Raw genomic sequence first — 12,431 nt, forward strand, 5'->3', positions numbered from 1 at the left:
AGTTAACACACCGGCAGGGAATAGTTGGGATAAATGGCCTGTTTCTGTGCTGCATGTCCTATATAAGCTTACATTCCTAGACTATTCCCAGCACATTTGAATTTGATGGCCCAACTTTGCCATTCCTTTTTCCCTCCTGGAGATCCTTGACAAGCAGAAACCCGAACGTAGATTCTGCACTGCTCTCCCAAAACAGTATTGTCGCTTCAATGGTTAACATTTGGATGGGATGGGTGTGGCGAATGCTGGCCAACAGATCAGAGAAACAACTTGTTCCTTTTTCAGACCCTGCATGGGTCTTTTAACATTGATTCAAACAGGTCTCTCACAGACAGGATCCTCAGGTCAATATCCCATCCAGCCAATCGCACCTTCAGTTATGCCATACTTCCTCAGTACATTGTGTGTGCTATATCACAGGACTTTGACCCACCTTTGTAAACCTGAGCTAAGACAAGATGCCAGTCACACTCTGAATGCTTCGTGACCTTATACACATGTGTAAATGTGTGTGTATATGAATGTCGTATGACCCTATTCCTCTTGCCGCCCATCTGAGTGTACACAGAAGAAACGATTCCCCCACCACGCATTGTGAAGATAGTCTGTAAGAAGGGTATGCTTTGTCAGCTGAAAGAACAAGAGTGTGCAAACACTGAACGTACTCAGCACGCATCCTTCATCTAATCTTTTGAGTATCAGGTTTCACCTAGAGATGTCAGAGCACAGCTGGTTTGCATCATGCAACATCTGAAAGCAGGATCTCATGTTCTGTTACCACTGCTGTGAGACGACGAGCAGCTCAGAGCTCAAGAAGGGACGAGAGGACAAAGGGGGTTGTGCTGTCAAGAAGGAGATAAACCCTTCACCACCAACCCCGAAACCCCACCACTGCCAGTACGTCTTTTCATGTGTTTACCTCGGTGGAATGATCACCCGTGGTACTGTCGGCAGACCATTCTGCTGCTCGGGGATCTGTGTTAAAGATCGCATAGATCGCGTGAGGGCAGAATAGGGATCAGATGTGACAGCTGTAAGCTCAGAATGATTGCAGCTCAGGAAGAGGCCACTTGCACAGTTGTGTCAATGCTGGCTCTCTGCAACAGAAAATCACCTGGTTCCACTCATCTGTCCCCCCGTAACACTGCAAACTGTTTCTCTTCGAATAATTATCATTTCCTTTTGAAAGTCATCGTTGATTCTGCCTCCATCACACTCCCAGATAGTACAGACTAGATCCTAACTGTTTGCAGAGTGAATGAAAGTTTTCCCGCCCTCTGGCTGAAGGGGTTCCTTCTAGAATCCCCAACTAGATTTCTTGGGGACTGTGATTTGTCTGCCTCTGGTTCTGCTCTTGCCCAACAAAGACAGTAATGGTGGAGGGAGAGTTTTAGGAACAAGGAGTGGGATGCGGAGACTTAGAAAGAGGTTGGTGAATCTTTCAGCAACTAGCCCTGCTCAGGCTGTCACTGTACGGGGTTATTCCACATTCACACCACCCCGCAGCCTATCTTACCTGGGCATCTGTACAGCTTGCGAGCCTGGCTGATATCTCCCTTGCTTAGTCGCGTCCGCTGTCCTATTGGGGGCCGGACACCATTCTCATCGTACCGAGGAAGGATAGTATCGAGGAAAATTCCCCTGGAGAGAAAAACACTTGTCAGTTAGTCAGTTGGAACCCAAACTGTGTGCTCAGGCAATTGACAGATCCAACATGAGAAGAGATGACCTGAACCAAATGGTTGGGTCACTCAGATTGCCAATTGTCAATATGCTGGGAGTACATTCGGAGCAAACATGGTCAATGGGAAGCTGGAGACAGTAAGACTGAATGATGCGAGTTTATAAAGTCATAGAGATGTACCGCACAGAAACAGACCCTTCATTCAATTCATCCACGTGACAATATATTCTAAATTAATCTCGTCCCATTTGTCAGCATTTAGCCCATATCTCTGTAAATCCTTCCTGTTCATGTACTCATCCAGGTGCCTTTTAGATGTTGTAATTGTACCAATTTCGACCACTTCCCCTGGTAGCTCATTTTCTACGTGAAAAAGGTGCCTCTTAGGTGCCTTCTCAGTCTTTCTCCCTCACCTTAAACCGGTGCCCTCCAGTTTTGGACTCCCATACCCTGGGATAAAAGACCTTGGTTATTCATCCTATCCATGCCACTCATGATGTTATATACTTTTATTATGTCTCCCCTCAATATTCAATGGTCCAGGAATGGTAAGGAAATTAGAGAGACTGAGGAAAGGGAATCAAAGGGAGAGAGCCTGAGGAAAAGGGAGTTGGAGAGAAAGGGTTTGAGGAAATGGAGTTGGAGGCAAAAGATAAAGGGAAGATGGATGAATACAGATTGAGTGATGAGTGGGAGAAAAACACAGACAGCAATGTTGGAGGGAGAGATTTAGGGACAAGGAATAGGATGCAGAGACTTAGGAAGAGGAGTGGAGGAAGAAAGCCAGAAATAAAGATAATTCTGTGGAAAGGCAGGGGAATGGGAGTGGAGGGGAGGGAGACTGAGGGATGCGTATAAAGGGGAGGGTGACTAAGGGATGGGAGGAGGGAGGGAAACTGAGGGATGGAAGGAGGGGGCGGTGACTAAGGGATGGGAGAGGAGGAGATACTCTGATTTACTTTGTACTTGTTCCTGGCCAAAGCTGGGAAGTAACTGGTTCAACACATGTTCCCTGGTCTGCCATAAGAAGTTAATAAAAAATTTCTGCAGCAGTTCGATTGTTAGAAGAGGCACAAAGTGGGGAAATGGGTTCCTCTCCACATCTGTGCATTCCGGCCAATAGTGAGCTTCTAACAAATCAAAACATGGTGGATTCTTTAAAAAAAAAAGACACGCTGAAAAGCTGCAGAATATAATTGCCCACTCTGGGTGCTATTGTGTTAATTATCATTTATCAGTGAACCCGCACTGAAGGAATGATCTGCTTATATTCTTGTCAGCAGAATACTGAGAGTCGCAGAAGGCCAGGCTGAAGGCAGTGGGAACAGGCAACTGCCCTGGATGTACTGCCTCAAAAAATTGAATGGCGTCAGACAAGCTGGCAAGGGCAGTGCATCTTGGGCATCACTGGACTCACACATGTCCCAGTCCTGTCTCACTCACCCATCAACCTTTTCTTCTCAATCATGACACACATCTCACATTCCTTCACCCAACCTACTACTCATCTGCAAGGCTCACACACACGGCCCAAAGCTTGTGTTTCTTGCGAGCTATTCAACCATGACAGCTGTGCCACCCTCCGTGACATTCTTCGAGTCCTCCCTTGTGCAGGACCATGCCACAGGTGCGGGGCAGGTGCATGAAAATATGGAGGATAGAGCAGTCACTGGGTGAGCGGGCACTCTGGAGCACCAACTCCTGTCACAATCCACCCACCCAGTATTGAGACAGTAGACGTTCCCTGCGCACGTGCTAACAGCCTCAGGGAAATGGTGGGTGGCGTGGCTAGCATGGGGAGTCTGAAGCTCAGTGAATGCCACGGTGAAGGTAAACCCACGCTCAAGAAGGACTGGACACTTCAAGGTTGAATTTCATACTAATATCTTCAAGCAGGAGCAGTTCAAAGGCCTCCACTCAGTTACCCTAAGAGGACAGAAGCCACGGGGGTAAAGTCAACTTGGTTTCCTGCTTCTGATCACCAAGTGTAATCCTTGTAATTACCTCACAGCATCCATTCAGCAGGTGGGAACGGGGCTAAACTCAGCTGTAAGTCAATCCCCTGTCAATGCTCATTCTCAGACTACCTGTTCAACTGAACTTTCTTGCAGTTAGAAAATCCAGATACCATATCCAGAATGTGCAAACTTCAGGCATCATGCAATCCTGTCAATCTCCAGGATTTGCATTCCCAGTTAAGGCGCAGGCAGCATGCTGGCCTTTGTATTTGAATGTTGTGAATCCAAGGTCTACTCCAGAAATCCAACACAAAATCAAGCCTGGCACTTCAGTAGAGTACTGATAAAATGTTGGTCAAAAAGTGTGACGCTGGAAAAGCACAGCCGGTCAGGCAGCATCCAAGGAGCAGGAGAGTTGACGTTTTGAGTATAAGCTCTTCATCAGGAATGCTGGGGATCCCAAGGGGGCTGAGAGATAAATGGGAGGGAGGGTGGACCTGGGGAAAGGGAGCTAGGAATGCAATTGGTAGATGAAGATGGGGGATGATAAAATGTCGCACTGGCAGAAGTGAAATACTAAGTGTCGTGTTGTGGGAGAGGGAATATTGAGGGACTGTTGAGCATTTAGAGGGTCAGTACTGAGGGAGTGCTGCACTGTCAGAAGATCAGTACTGAGGGAGTGCTGCACTGTGAGAAGATCAGGACTGAGGGAACGGTGCACTGTTGGAGGGTAGGTGATGAGGGAGTGCTATTATGTCAGAGGAGGCAATGTTGTACCACTGGAGCAGCAGTGAAGTTGTACCACTGGAGCAGCAGTGATGAAGGAATGAAACACTGACAGGGGATCAAAACTGAAGGGGTACTGTACTGGCAGAGAGACAATACTTCGGGAGTGTTGCACCATCGACTAAGCAGTCCAAGGGAAGATTGTATTGTTGAGAAGCATTATTAACAGAACAATACACTGTTAAAGGAATCATACTGAGGGAACATTCTGTTTGAGGGAATATTGCAAGAGTCACAGTCTGTTAGGAAGGTTACACTCTCCGAGTTGCTCCCAGTTCAGGTGATCTATCAAACCAAGGTCCCTTTAAGAATTAGATGAAAGAATCCATTATACTATTTAATAAAGAATAAGTGGGTTCTCCTCCATCTCCTGCTCCACAACTAGTATTGTTACAACAGCTATCTGATCATTCATGAGCATTCTGCAGTATGTGGCAGATTGCTGTGTGCCAAGTGGGCTGTCAAGTCTCCGACATTAAATAATGCCAATATATCAGGCTGCAAAACGCACTGGAACGTGTTGAGATCTCCAAAGGCGCTATATAAATGCAAGTTCTTTGCTTGTATTTTTGATCCTTTCAGCCACTTGGCTGACATACCAGGAGAAAACCTGCCAGATGGAAGCACTGGATTGAGGAAGCAGAACTGTCCAGCTCTCCTGGTTAATGCCTCTGCCAGCTTCGTCTACCAACTGTTCATGAGCAATATCTTATCTTGGAGGGATGATGCTTCAAACATTGTCAGCTTACCTGCTGATTCACTACAATATGACCTTTCATTAAAAGTTCTGAACACTTATGAAGGCAGGTCACTGGACCAGAAACATTAACTCAATTTTCTCTCTACAGATGCTACCAGACATGCTGAGTTTTCCCAGCAATTTCTAGCCTCCGTAATTATGTGGTTATCTTTTGTTTCCTACTTTATGTTTATAGTCCTTGGCTTTAATCTCCCGATATCTCCCTGATCAAATCCTTTCGTAATCTTAAAGAACTGCTGAGGGTGACCCCTTCTGCCTTCTCTGTCCAATCAGAGAATGATTATAATAGAAAAGGTGACCATTCAGCCTGTTGTGTCCATGTTGGCCCTCAGCGAGGGCAGATGTTTAGCTCCATTTTTCCCTTGCCAACTTCCTCTCTTCAGTTCACTGCCTAATTGCCCTTTGAAAGCTTCGACTGAACCTGCTCCAGCACACTCTGAGGCCATGAATTCCAAACTGCTGCATTAAGAAATGCTTTTCCTCACATCACAATTGGTTCTTTGGCCCTCTGGCTCTCGATCCTTCTGCCAACAAGAACGGTCCCTCTTCTATCTTTCCTGATAGATACAGCCTCCCAGTTTTGGCAGCACCTTCACGAGCATTTTTTATTTATTGCACCTTCTCCAATACTGCTGGAAATGCTTGTTGTGATGGAGAGAAGTGTTGCGCACTGCAGTTTAACTGAAGTGCAAATGCTAGTTCAATTTCAAATTCACTTTCCAGATTTTCAATGCTATTCTTTTTGAAATGAACCCCAGAGATTGATTTGTATTTGTGCTCAGCCCAGGGTTCAGGTTTGTTAATATAGAGTAATACTGCAAAAGAGGCAGCTTCATTCTAACAGTGAAACACACACAGCTCAATTCAACCTAATCCGCATTAATCTGTCAATCAAGGCACGAGGATAAAGGTTAAATAGAGGTTACAATTAAGTCAAGTGGAGGCAAAATGTGTCACAGTAAAAAGCAATGGAAAACACCTGATTCTCTTGAATGCTGCAAGGCAAAGAACATTATCTGCGGTAATAAAGTAGAATGCTTTCTCGCTGGAATATATACATAAAAAATGAAACAAGCTCGTCAAACACTCTCGCTGAACATCAGCCAGATGCCCTCAGTGCTCTCAAAGTCAGAACGACACGTGTCACAGTTGGCAAAGGCACAGATTTCCCAGCTCCCTCCTCCATCCCACATCATCCCAGTCTCAAGGAAACTTTAAACCCTCTCCTACCCTCCAGAATCAGCAAGAGACAAAGTGAAGAGCAACTTCAAACTGCAACATGACCCTTCACACTGTGTGCCGTGCCAAACAGTTCAGGATCTGAATCAAAGATCGCAACACTCAAGTTCACTTCCTGCAGGACAGCCCCTTCAAAGGGAGGGAACCATTTGGAGGGGTCCAAAACACAAAGGGACAACTCAGGGCTGGCAACAATGAAGTTGATGTACAACAGGATGGGCTTCTGTGTCAGACTTTAGCAACAATAGGAGGCCATTCAGCCTTTCTGCTTTGCAACTGGAATGTGACTGACTTGCTTACTTTTACCCACCTTTGCTCCATACTCCTTGATGCCTGTATTCAAGGCTATCAAGGGGTACAGCTCAGAGATTTTCTCATGCCTGACTGCTCTGCAATACTGATAGCCCACAAAACAAACTTGACTAAACATATATACATTCACCCAGAACTTAAGTCATACAAATCTCCTTTTCTCTGCCTTAAGTGGAGAACCCCTGATTAAACTGTATTCCCGAGTTCTTGATCCAAAGGGAAACCTCCTCTCGGCATCCTCCTTGCAAAGACGCCCTCAGAATCATATGTGTTTCAACAAGATTCCTTGAATCTCCAAAGAATATTGGCCAAACACTCCCTCACAAGTCAACCTTCTTAATCTTTGGAGCTTCCAGTGGAGGTGTATCTCTCCTCTAGTAAGAGAGCCAAAACTGAACACAATACGCTAGGTACCCTGGCAAGGTCCTTAAAGGTCAGGGGTTTAAAAAAAAAGCAAGTCAATCTAGAGCTCTTGGGCCAATTTGGAACATAAAATCTCATGTCCAGCTTTTGAAAATCAAGTTTGTGTATAAATTGGTGAGATACCAGAGGCAGATGGTACAGTTTCACTGAGCCAAGGAGCCACAATTCAAGGCTTTTGAAAACAAGCAGGGATCATGTATTCTTGTTTCTTTGATTCATATTGGGAAACCAAAGATACGATTAGGAAGCAGTGGCAGAATTAATGTTTTGCCTGAAGAAGTTGTGAAGACGGAAGAGCTGGAAGGAGTTTGGGGTTCTACAGCTCTGCAATCCAGGGAAAAGACAGTCAGAGATCACGAGCCAAAGTCAAGGTTCTGGACAGGCAAGGAGAAAGAGGGAGAAAGACAGTGTTCCGAAACAAACTTAATTTCATCTCATGGCCCAAGACCAGTAAAGACAATAGCTGAGAAGAAATTCTCTGGTTGCCTTATTCAGAGTTTATGGCAAGTGAAAATTCAAAATGCACGGCACCAGTGCATTCTCCCCTTATATTTAATGGTATCACCACTGCTGAATCACTTCCTGTCAACACTCTCAGGAATACAATTGACTAGAAACTAGCTAGACTATCCATATAAATTCTGGAGCTGCAAGAATCAGTCAGAGACGGAGAATTTTGTAGTGAGTAACTCACTTCCTAACTCCCCAAAGCTTGTCCACCATATATCAGGCAAAAGTGCCTTGCCTGGATGAGTAAAGGTCCAACAACACTCAGGAAGCTCAAAACCATCCAGGGCAAAGCAGCCTACTCGATCGACACCCCAGCCATCACCCATAATGTTCACTGCCTTCACCACCGACGCTCAGTAGCAGCAGTGTGTGTGACCTACAAGTTGCACTGCTGCAACTCACCAAAGCTTCTTAGACAGCACCTTCCAAACCTACGACCACTACTATCTAGAAGGACAAGGGCGGTAGACACATGGGAACACCACCCCCTGTAAATTCCACTCCAAGCCACTCACTGTCCCGATTTAAAAATATACTTCGGTCTTTCACTGTCAGCTGGGTCAAAATCCTCCCTAATTGCACTGTGTGTGTGTCTACGCCAAATAGACTGCAGCAGTTCAAGGAGGCAGCTCATGACCATCTTTGTCAGGGCAATTAGGGAGAGGCAGCAAATGATGGACTTGCCACATCCAAAAATAATAAGGAAAATAAAACATACTTATATATGCCAAGACAACAGAAACAAAAAAAACTGACAATCCTGACATAAGGTAAAAGCTGCTCGTCGGATGCTGCCTGAATTGCTGTGCTCTTCCAGCACCAGAATCCTGACATAAGACAAACTGCTCTACAGGGCAACAGCTCTTGAACTCTATCCAACTTGACAACATTGCTGACTGTAAGTTTTGAGTAGGAGGGCCCTTCTCCAACATTTCCAGCTGGACTATCTCAGCAGGGATTCACTTCAGATGACCAACAACCACTATGACAGGATAAGTCAAAGCAAAAAGTCTATTTGTTTTGGCAGGGGCTGCTCTTGCATATTCTTTAAATGAAGAAAAGTAGGTTCAAGCTACTGTCCAGCAATTAAGATTTTTTTTTAACTCATAAATATGGGAAGGAATTGTATTCAAAATCAATGATAAAAATAATCTATTCAACAGCTTCAGGGCGGCACGGTGGCTCAGTGGTGAGCACTGCTGCCTCACAGCACCAGGGACCTGGGTTCAATTCCCGCCTCGGGTGACTGTGTGGAGTTTGCACATTCTCCATGTGTCTGCATGGATTTCCTCCATGCGCTCTGGTTTCCTCCCACAATCCAAAAGATGTGCAGGTTAGGGTGAATTGGCCATGCTAAATTGCCCATAGTGTCAGGTTCAGGTGCATCAGTCAGGAGTAAATATAGGGTAGGGTCTGGGTGGATTACTCTTTGGAGGGTCGGTATGGACTTGTTGGGCCGAAGGGCCTGCTTCCATACTGTAGGTAATCTAATGTAATCAGTAAACACAGGGTGAGTGGGTGTGATGTCACTAGGAACGTATCTGTCAGGGCAGATTCAGTATGCGTTCAGTATCCATTATGATCTGCCTTGGACGGCTGTTCTTCATGTCCCATTTCCACAGCAAGCAGGCACATCTTCCCAAGCCCATCTTCATATGGTTGAGTCTTGCTTAGGTTTTCTGTGGAAGGTCAAAACCACTCAAATCACTCTCCAGTGTGCACTATGATGAATGTAGGCAACTAGAAGGTATGCCATTGAGAAGTGGGACTTTTGTTGGCTTACAGGGTACAAAGAGTGTGCTTATAGGCACTATGTGGTTTTCAGAAGAATGCCTGTGCTCTTACTGAGGTCCTGTGTGCCATGCTAATTTTCACTCAGTGCTGTTCTTTATGGAAATTGGGAAGTTCAGCGCGTGCTAGAGCAGGAGGCCTCTCAACCTGTGTTGGTCTCAATGTCCCAGAAATAACCCTCAAGGCTTTCCACAAATGTGCATAGGTGTAAATGTTGGTCTGGCATCTCCTGACCCAGGCTGAGCTGCAGCACACTGCTTTAGGACGTGTCAACCAGTGAACAGTGCATTGGTTCTCTTGCTCCATGGGATAGCTTCCCTGTCCTCCGAGTAATTTAAGTGGAAGGCCAAGTCTTGGCAGCACTTTGGATGACGCCTCCATTTTCTGAAGGAGACATTGGGAGAGCATCCATCTTCAGTGAGGGCTTTCTCAATGACCCAACATTCTTTATCTACCTGGGGAAGCCAGCAGAGAGAAAATATTTCTGCTGGTTGGGCAGCTGAGATAAGCTGTAAACATTTGGGTCCGACTTTTCAGGATATTGTGAAACACAAGGTGGAGCTGATGACCAATCAATTGATATGTCTGAATTACAAAAATAAAACGTTTCCATCAATGCTGGACTCAAGCATCACAATTATTTATCCTAGCCCAAAACCAAGAAAAGAATCATTTTTTTGTGCAGAGATTGTGAATTGAGTAAAAAACCCGAGGAAGGGAATTATACTTTGGTTTCCTGTCTGATAAGACTCTTCCAGGACAATGGATATCTGATAGAATCGTACTGTACTGTGCATGAGCATCAAAGAAAGAGCTTATTATTGTAAAATGCCTTTGGGAAACTGCAAATAGAAACCCCAGAGCACTTCACAGCCGGTCACATGCTCGTGAACAGTAGATATGCTTGGAGAATGCACAGCAAGATCCCCGAAAGAACAATTTGATGAATGGACAGTGAAACTTGTGACTCAGATGTGAGGAAACCTCATCTTCTCTGCTTTGAATTAGCCACCAGGTCACTTATATACATTGAAACAAAGAATTATGACACTTCAATATTTCCTCAAATCCAAGTGTTTTCGGTAACACAGCACTTCTGCAATACTATCTTGCTGACGGTGAAATGATTCCTCATTATTATCACACTGCAGCGTAGCACCCCCTCAATACTTTCACTCTGACGATGCCACGCTCTCTCAGGGATTGCTCTTTGGCATTACAGTGCTTCTTCAGAACTGCATTTCTGCAGTGGTGCCTCAGTATCATCCTTCCAATCGTGCAGTACTCCCTCAACAATGACCCTCTGAGAATGCAGCACTCCCTCAATACTGACCTGACAGTGCGGCACTTCCTTAGTACTAACCCTCCAACAGTGCGGAGCACCCTCATAAAGTGTTGACCCTTCGACAGTGCAGCACTCATTCAGAAATGATGAGAGGGAGGGGATTAGATGGATTGGGTCAAAAAGGTGAATGAGGAAGGGGAGGAGATAGAAGAAAGAGAGAATGGGGCATGGGCTTGGAAAGCAAGGGAGAAGACAAGGATGAGGTAGAAGGAAGAGCCGGGGGAGGAGGGAAGGGGCTGAGGGAAGTGGAATGAAGAGGAGGGCAAGATTTGACAGAAACAACAGTCTGCTGAGGAACTGATTACTTTTTATTGGATCTGCAATTCTCCTGAATTTTGCTTTCTGATGTCTGCATTTTCATACAAATCTTTTGAGTACTTCCTACGTTCGGGAAAACTGTAGCTCTGCCTCAGGCCTGTAATAGGTGACCTTTCAACATAGACCTGCATTACTGGATCTAACAGCAGGCTTCACCTCAATCTGTGACGCAAAGAAAAACAGCAGGCAAAGCCTCCAGTTTGTTACGAATGAGAAACCTTAGTGGCAGAAGGCGGGTACAAACCTTGAGAAAGTGTTCCGGGCGTAATGCATGATGCTATCGAAATCATACGTCTCCCCCAAGGAGTCCACCTCTTCCGGGTCCATCTTGAGGAAGTTGTACTCTTGCCCTGCAAAAGGGTTCAAGAAGAATGTGTGACCCAAGGTCTAAGCGATTAAACACAAGTGGGCATTTTCTCTACATGTGGGTTTCCAAGTACACCTCACCACAAAAAAGATATTGTGTACAGGGAGGATGTATGTATGAGAGTGTTTGGAATGGGTTGGGGTTTATTCGAGTGATAGAGTCCTACAGCATGGAGACAGGCCCTTTGGCCCAAACTGGTCCATGTCGACCAAAATGTCCACCCACGCTAACCCCATTTCCCTGCACTTGGCCCATATCCTTCTAATCCTCTCCTGTCCATATATTTGTCCAAATGCCTTTTAAATGTTGTTAATGTACACACCTCAACCACTTTCGCTGGCAGCTCATTCCATATGTGTACCACCCTCTGTGTAAAAAGGTTGCCCCTCAGGTTCTTTCCCTTCTAACCTTGAACTATTCCTTGATTCCCTAACCCTGGGAAAAAGATTGACTGCATTCACCCTATCCATGCCTCTCATGATCTCATACACTTCTGTAAGGCCACCTCTCAGTCTCCTATGTTCTACTGAAAGAAGTGCGAGCTGGTCCAACCGCTCCCTGTAACTCAGATCATTGAATCTCAGCAACATCCTTGCTAATTTCTTCTGCATTCTTTCCAGTTTAATTACATCTTCTGATAACAAGGTGACCAAAACTGAACACAGTGCTCCAAGTGTGGCCTCACCAACATCCTGTTTGACTGCAACATAATTTCTCAAGTTTTATACTCAATGCTCTGACTGATGAAGGCCAGAAGCCTTCTTCACTGCCCTGTCTACCTATGACTCCACTTTCAGAAAACCGTGCACCTGAACTCTAAGATCCCTCTGTTCTACTGCACCCCTTAAGGCCCTCTCATTTATCATGAAACTCCTACCTTGATTTGACTTTCCAAAATGCAAGATTTCACACTTATCTAGATTAAATTCCATTTGCCT

At 45.3% G+C, this 12,431-nt stretch overlaps 1 protein-coding gene across 1 annotated transcript in view; it reads right to left on the reverse strand.

Moving 5' to 3' along the window:
* Positions 1 to 12,431, reverse strand: part of LOC122543176 (bone morphogenetic protein 1-like) — a 132,888-nt gene that overhangs the window by 43,446 nt on the left and 77,011 nt on the right. The window contains exons 7-8 of the mRNA XM_043681598.2: positions 11,371 to 11,476; positions 1,517 to 1,641 (exon numbers count right to left, since the gene is read on the reverse strand). Of these exons, the coding sequence (XP_043537533.1) occupies positions 1,517 to 1,641; positions 11,371 to 11,476 (231 nt within the window). The remainder of the gene's footprint in view (positions 1 to 1,516; positions 1,642 to 11,370; positions 11,477 to 12,431) is intronic.

This window comes from Chiloscyllium plagiosum, unplaced genomic scaffold, assembly GCF_037043375.1.
Source record: "Chiloscyllium plagiosum isolate Xiang-an unplaced genomic scaffold, Cpla_swu_hap1 HiC_scaffold_48, whole genome shotgun sequence".
In the NCBI taxonomy this organism is placed as follows: Eukaryota; Metazoa; Chordata; class Chondrichthyes; order Orectolobiformes; family Hemiscylliidae; genus Chiloscyllium; species Chiloscyllium plagiosum.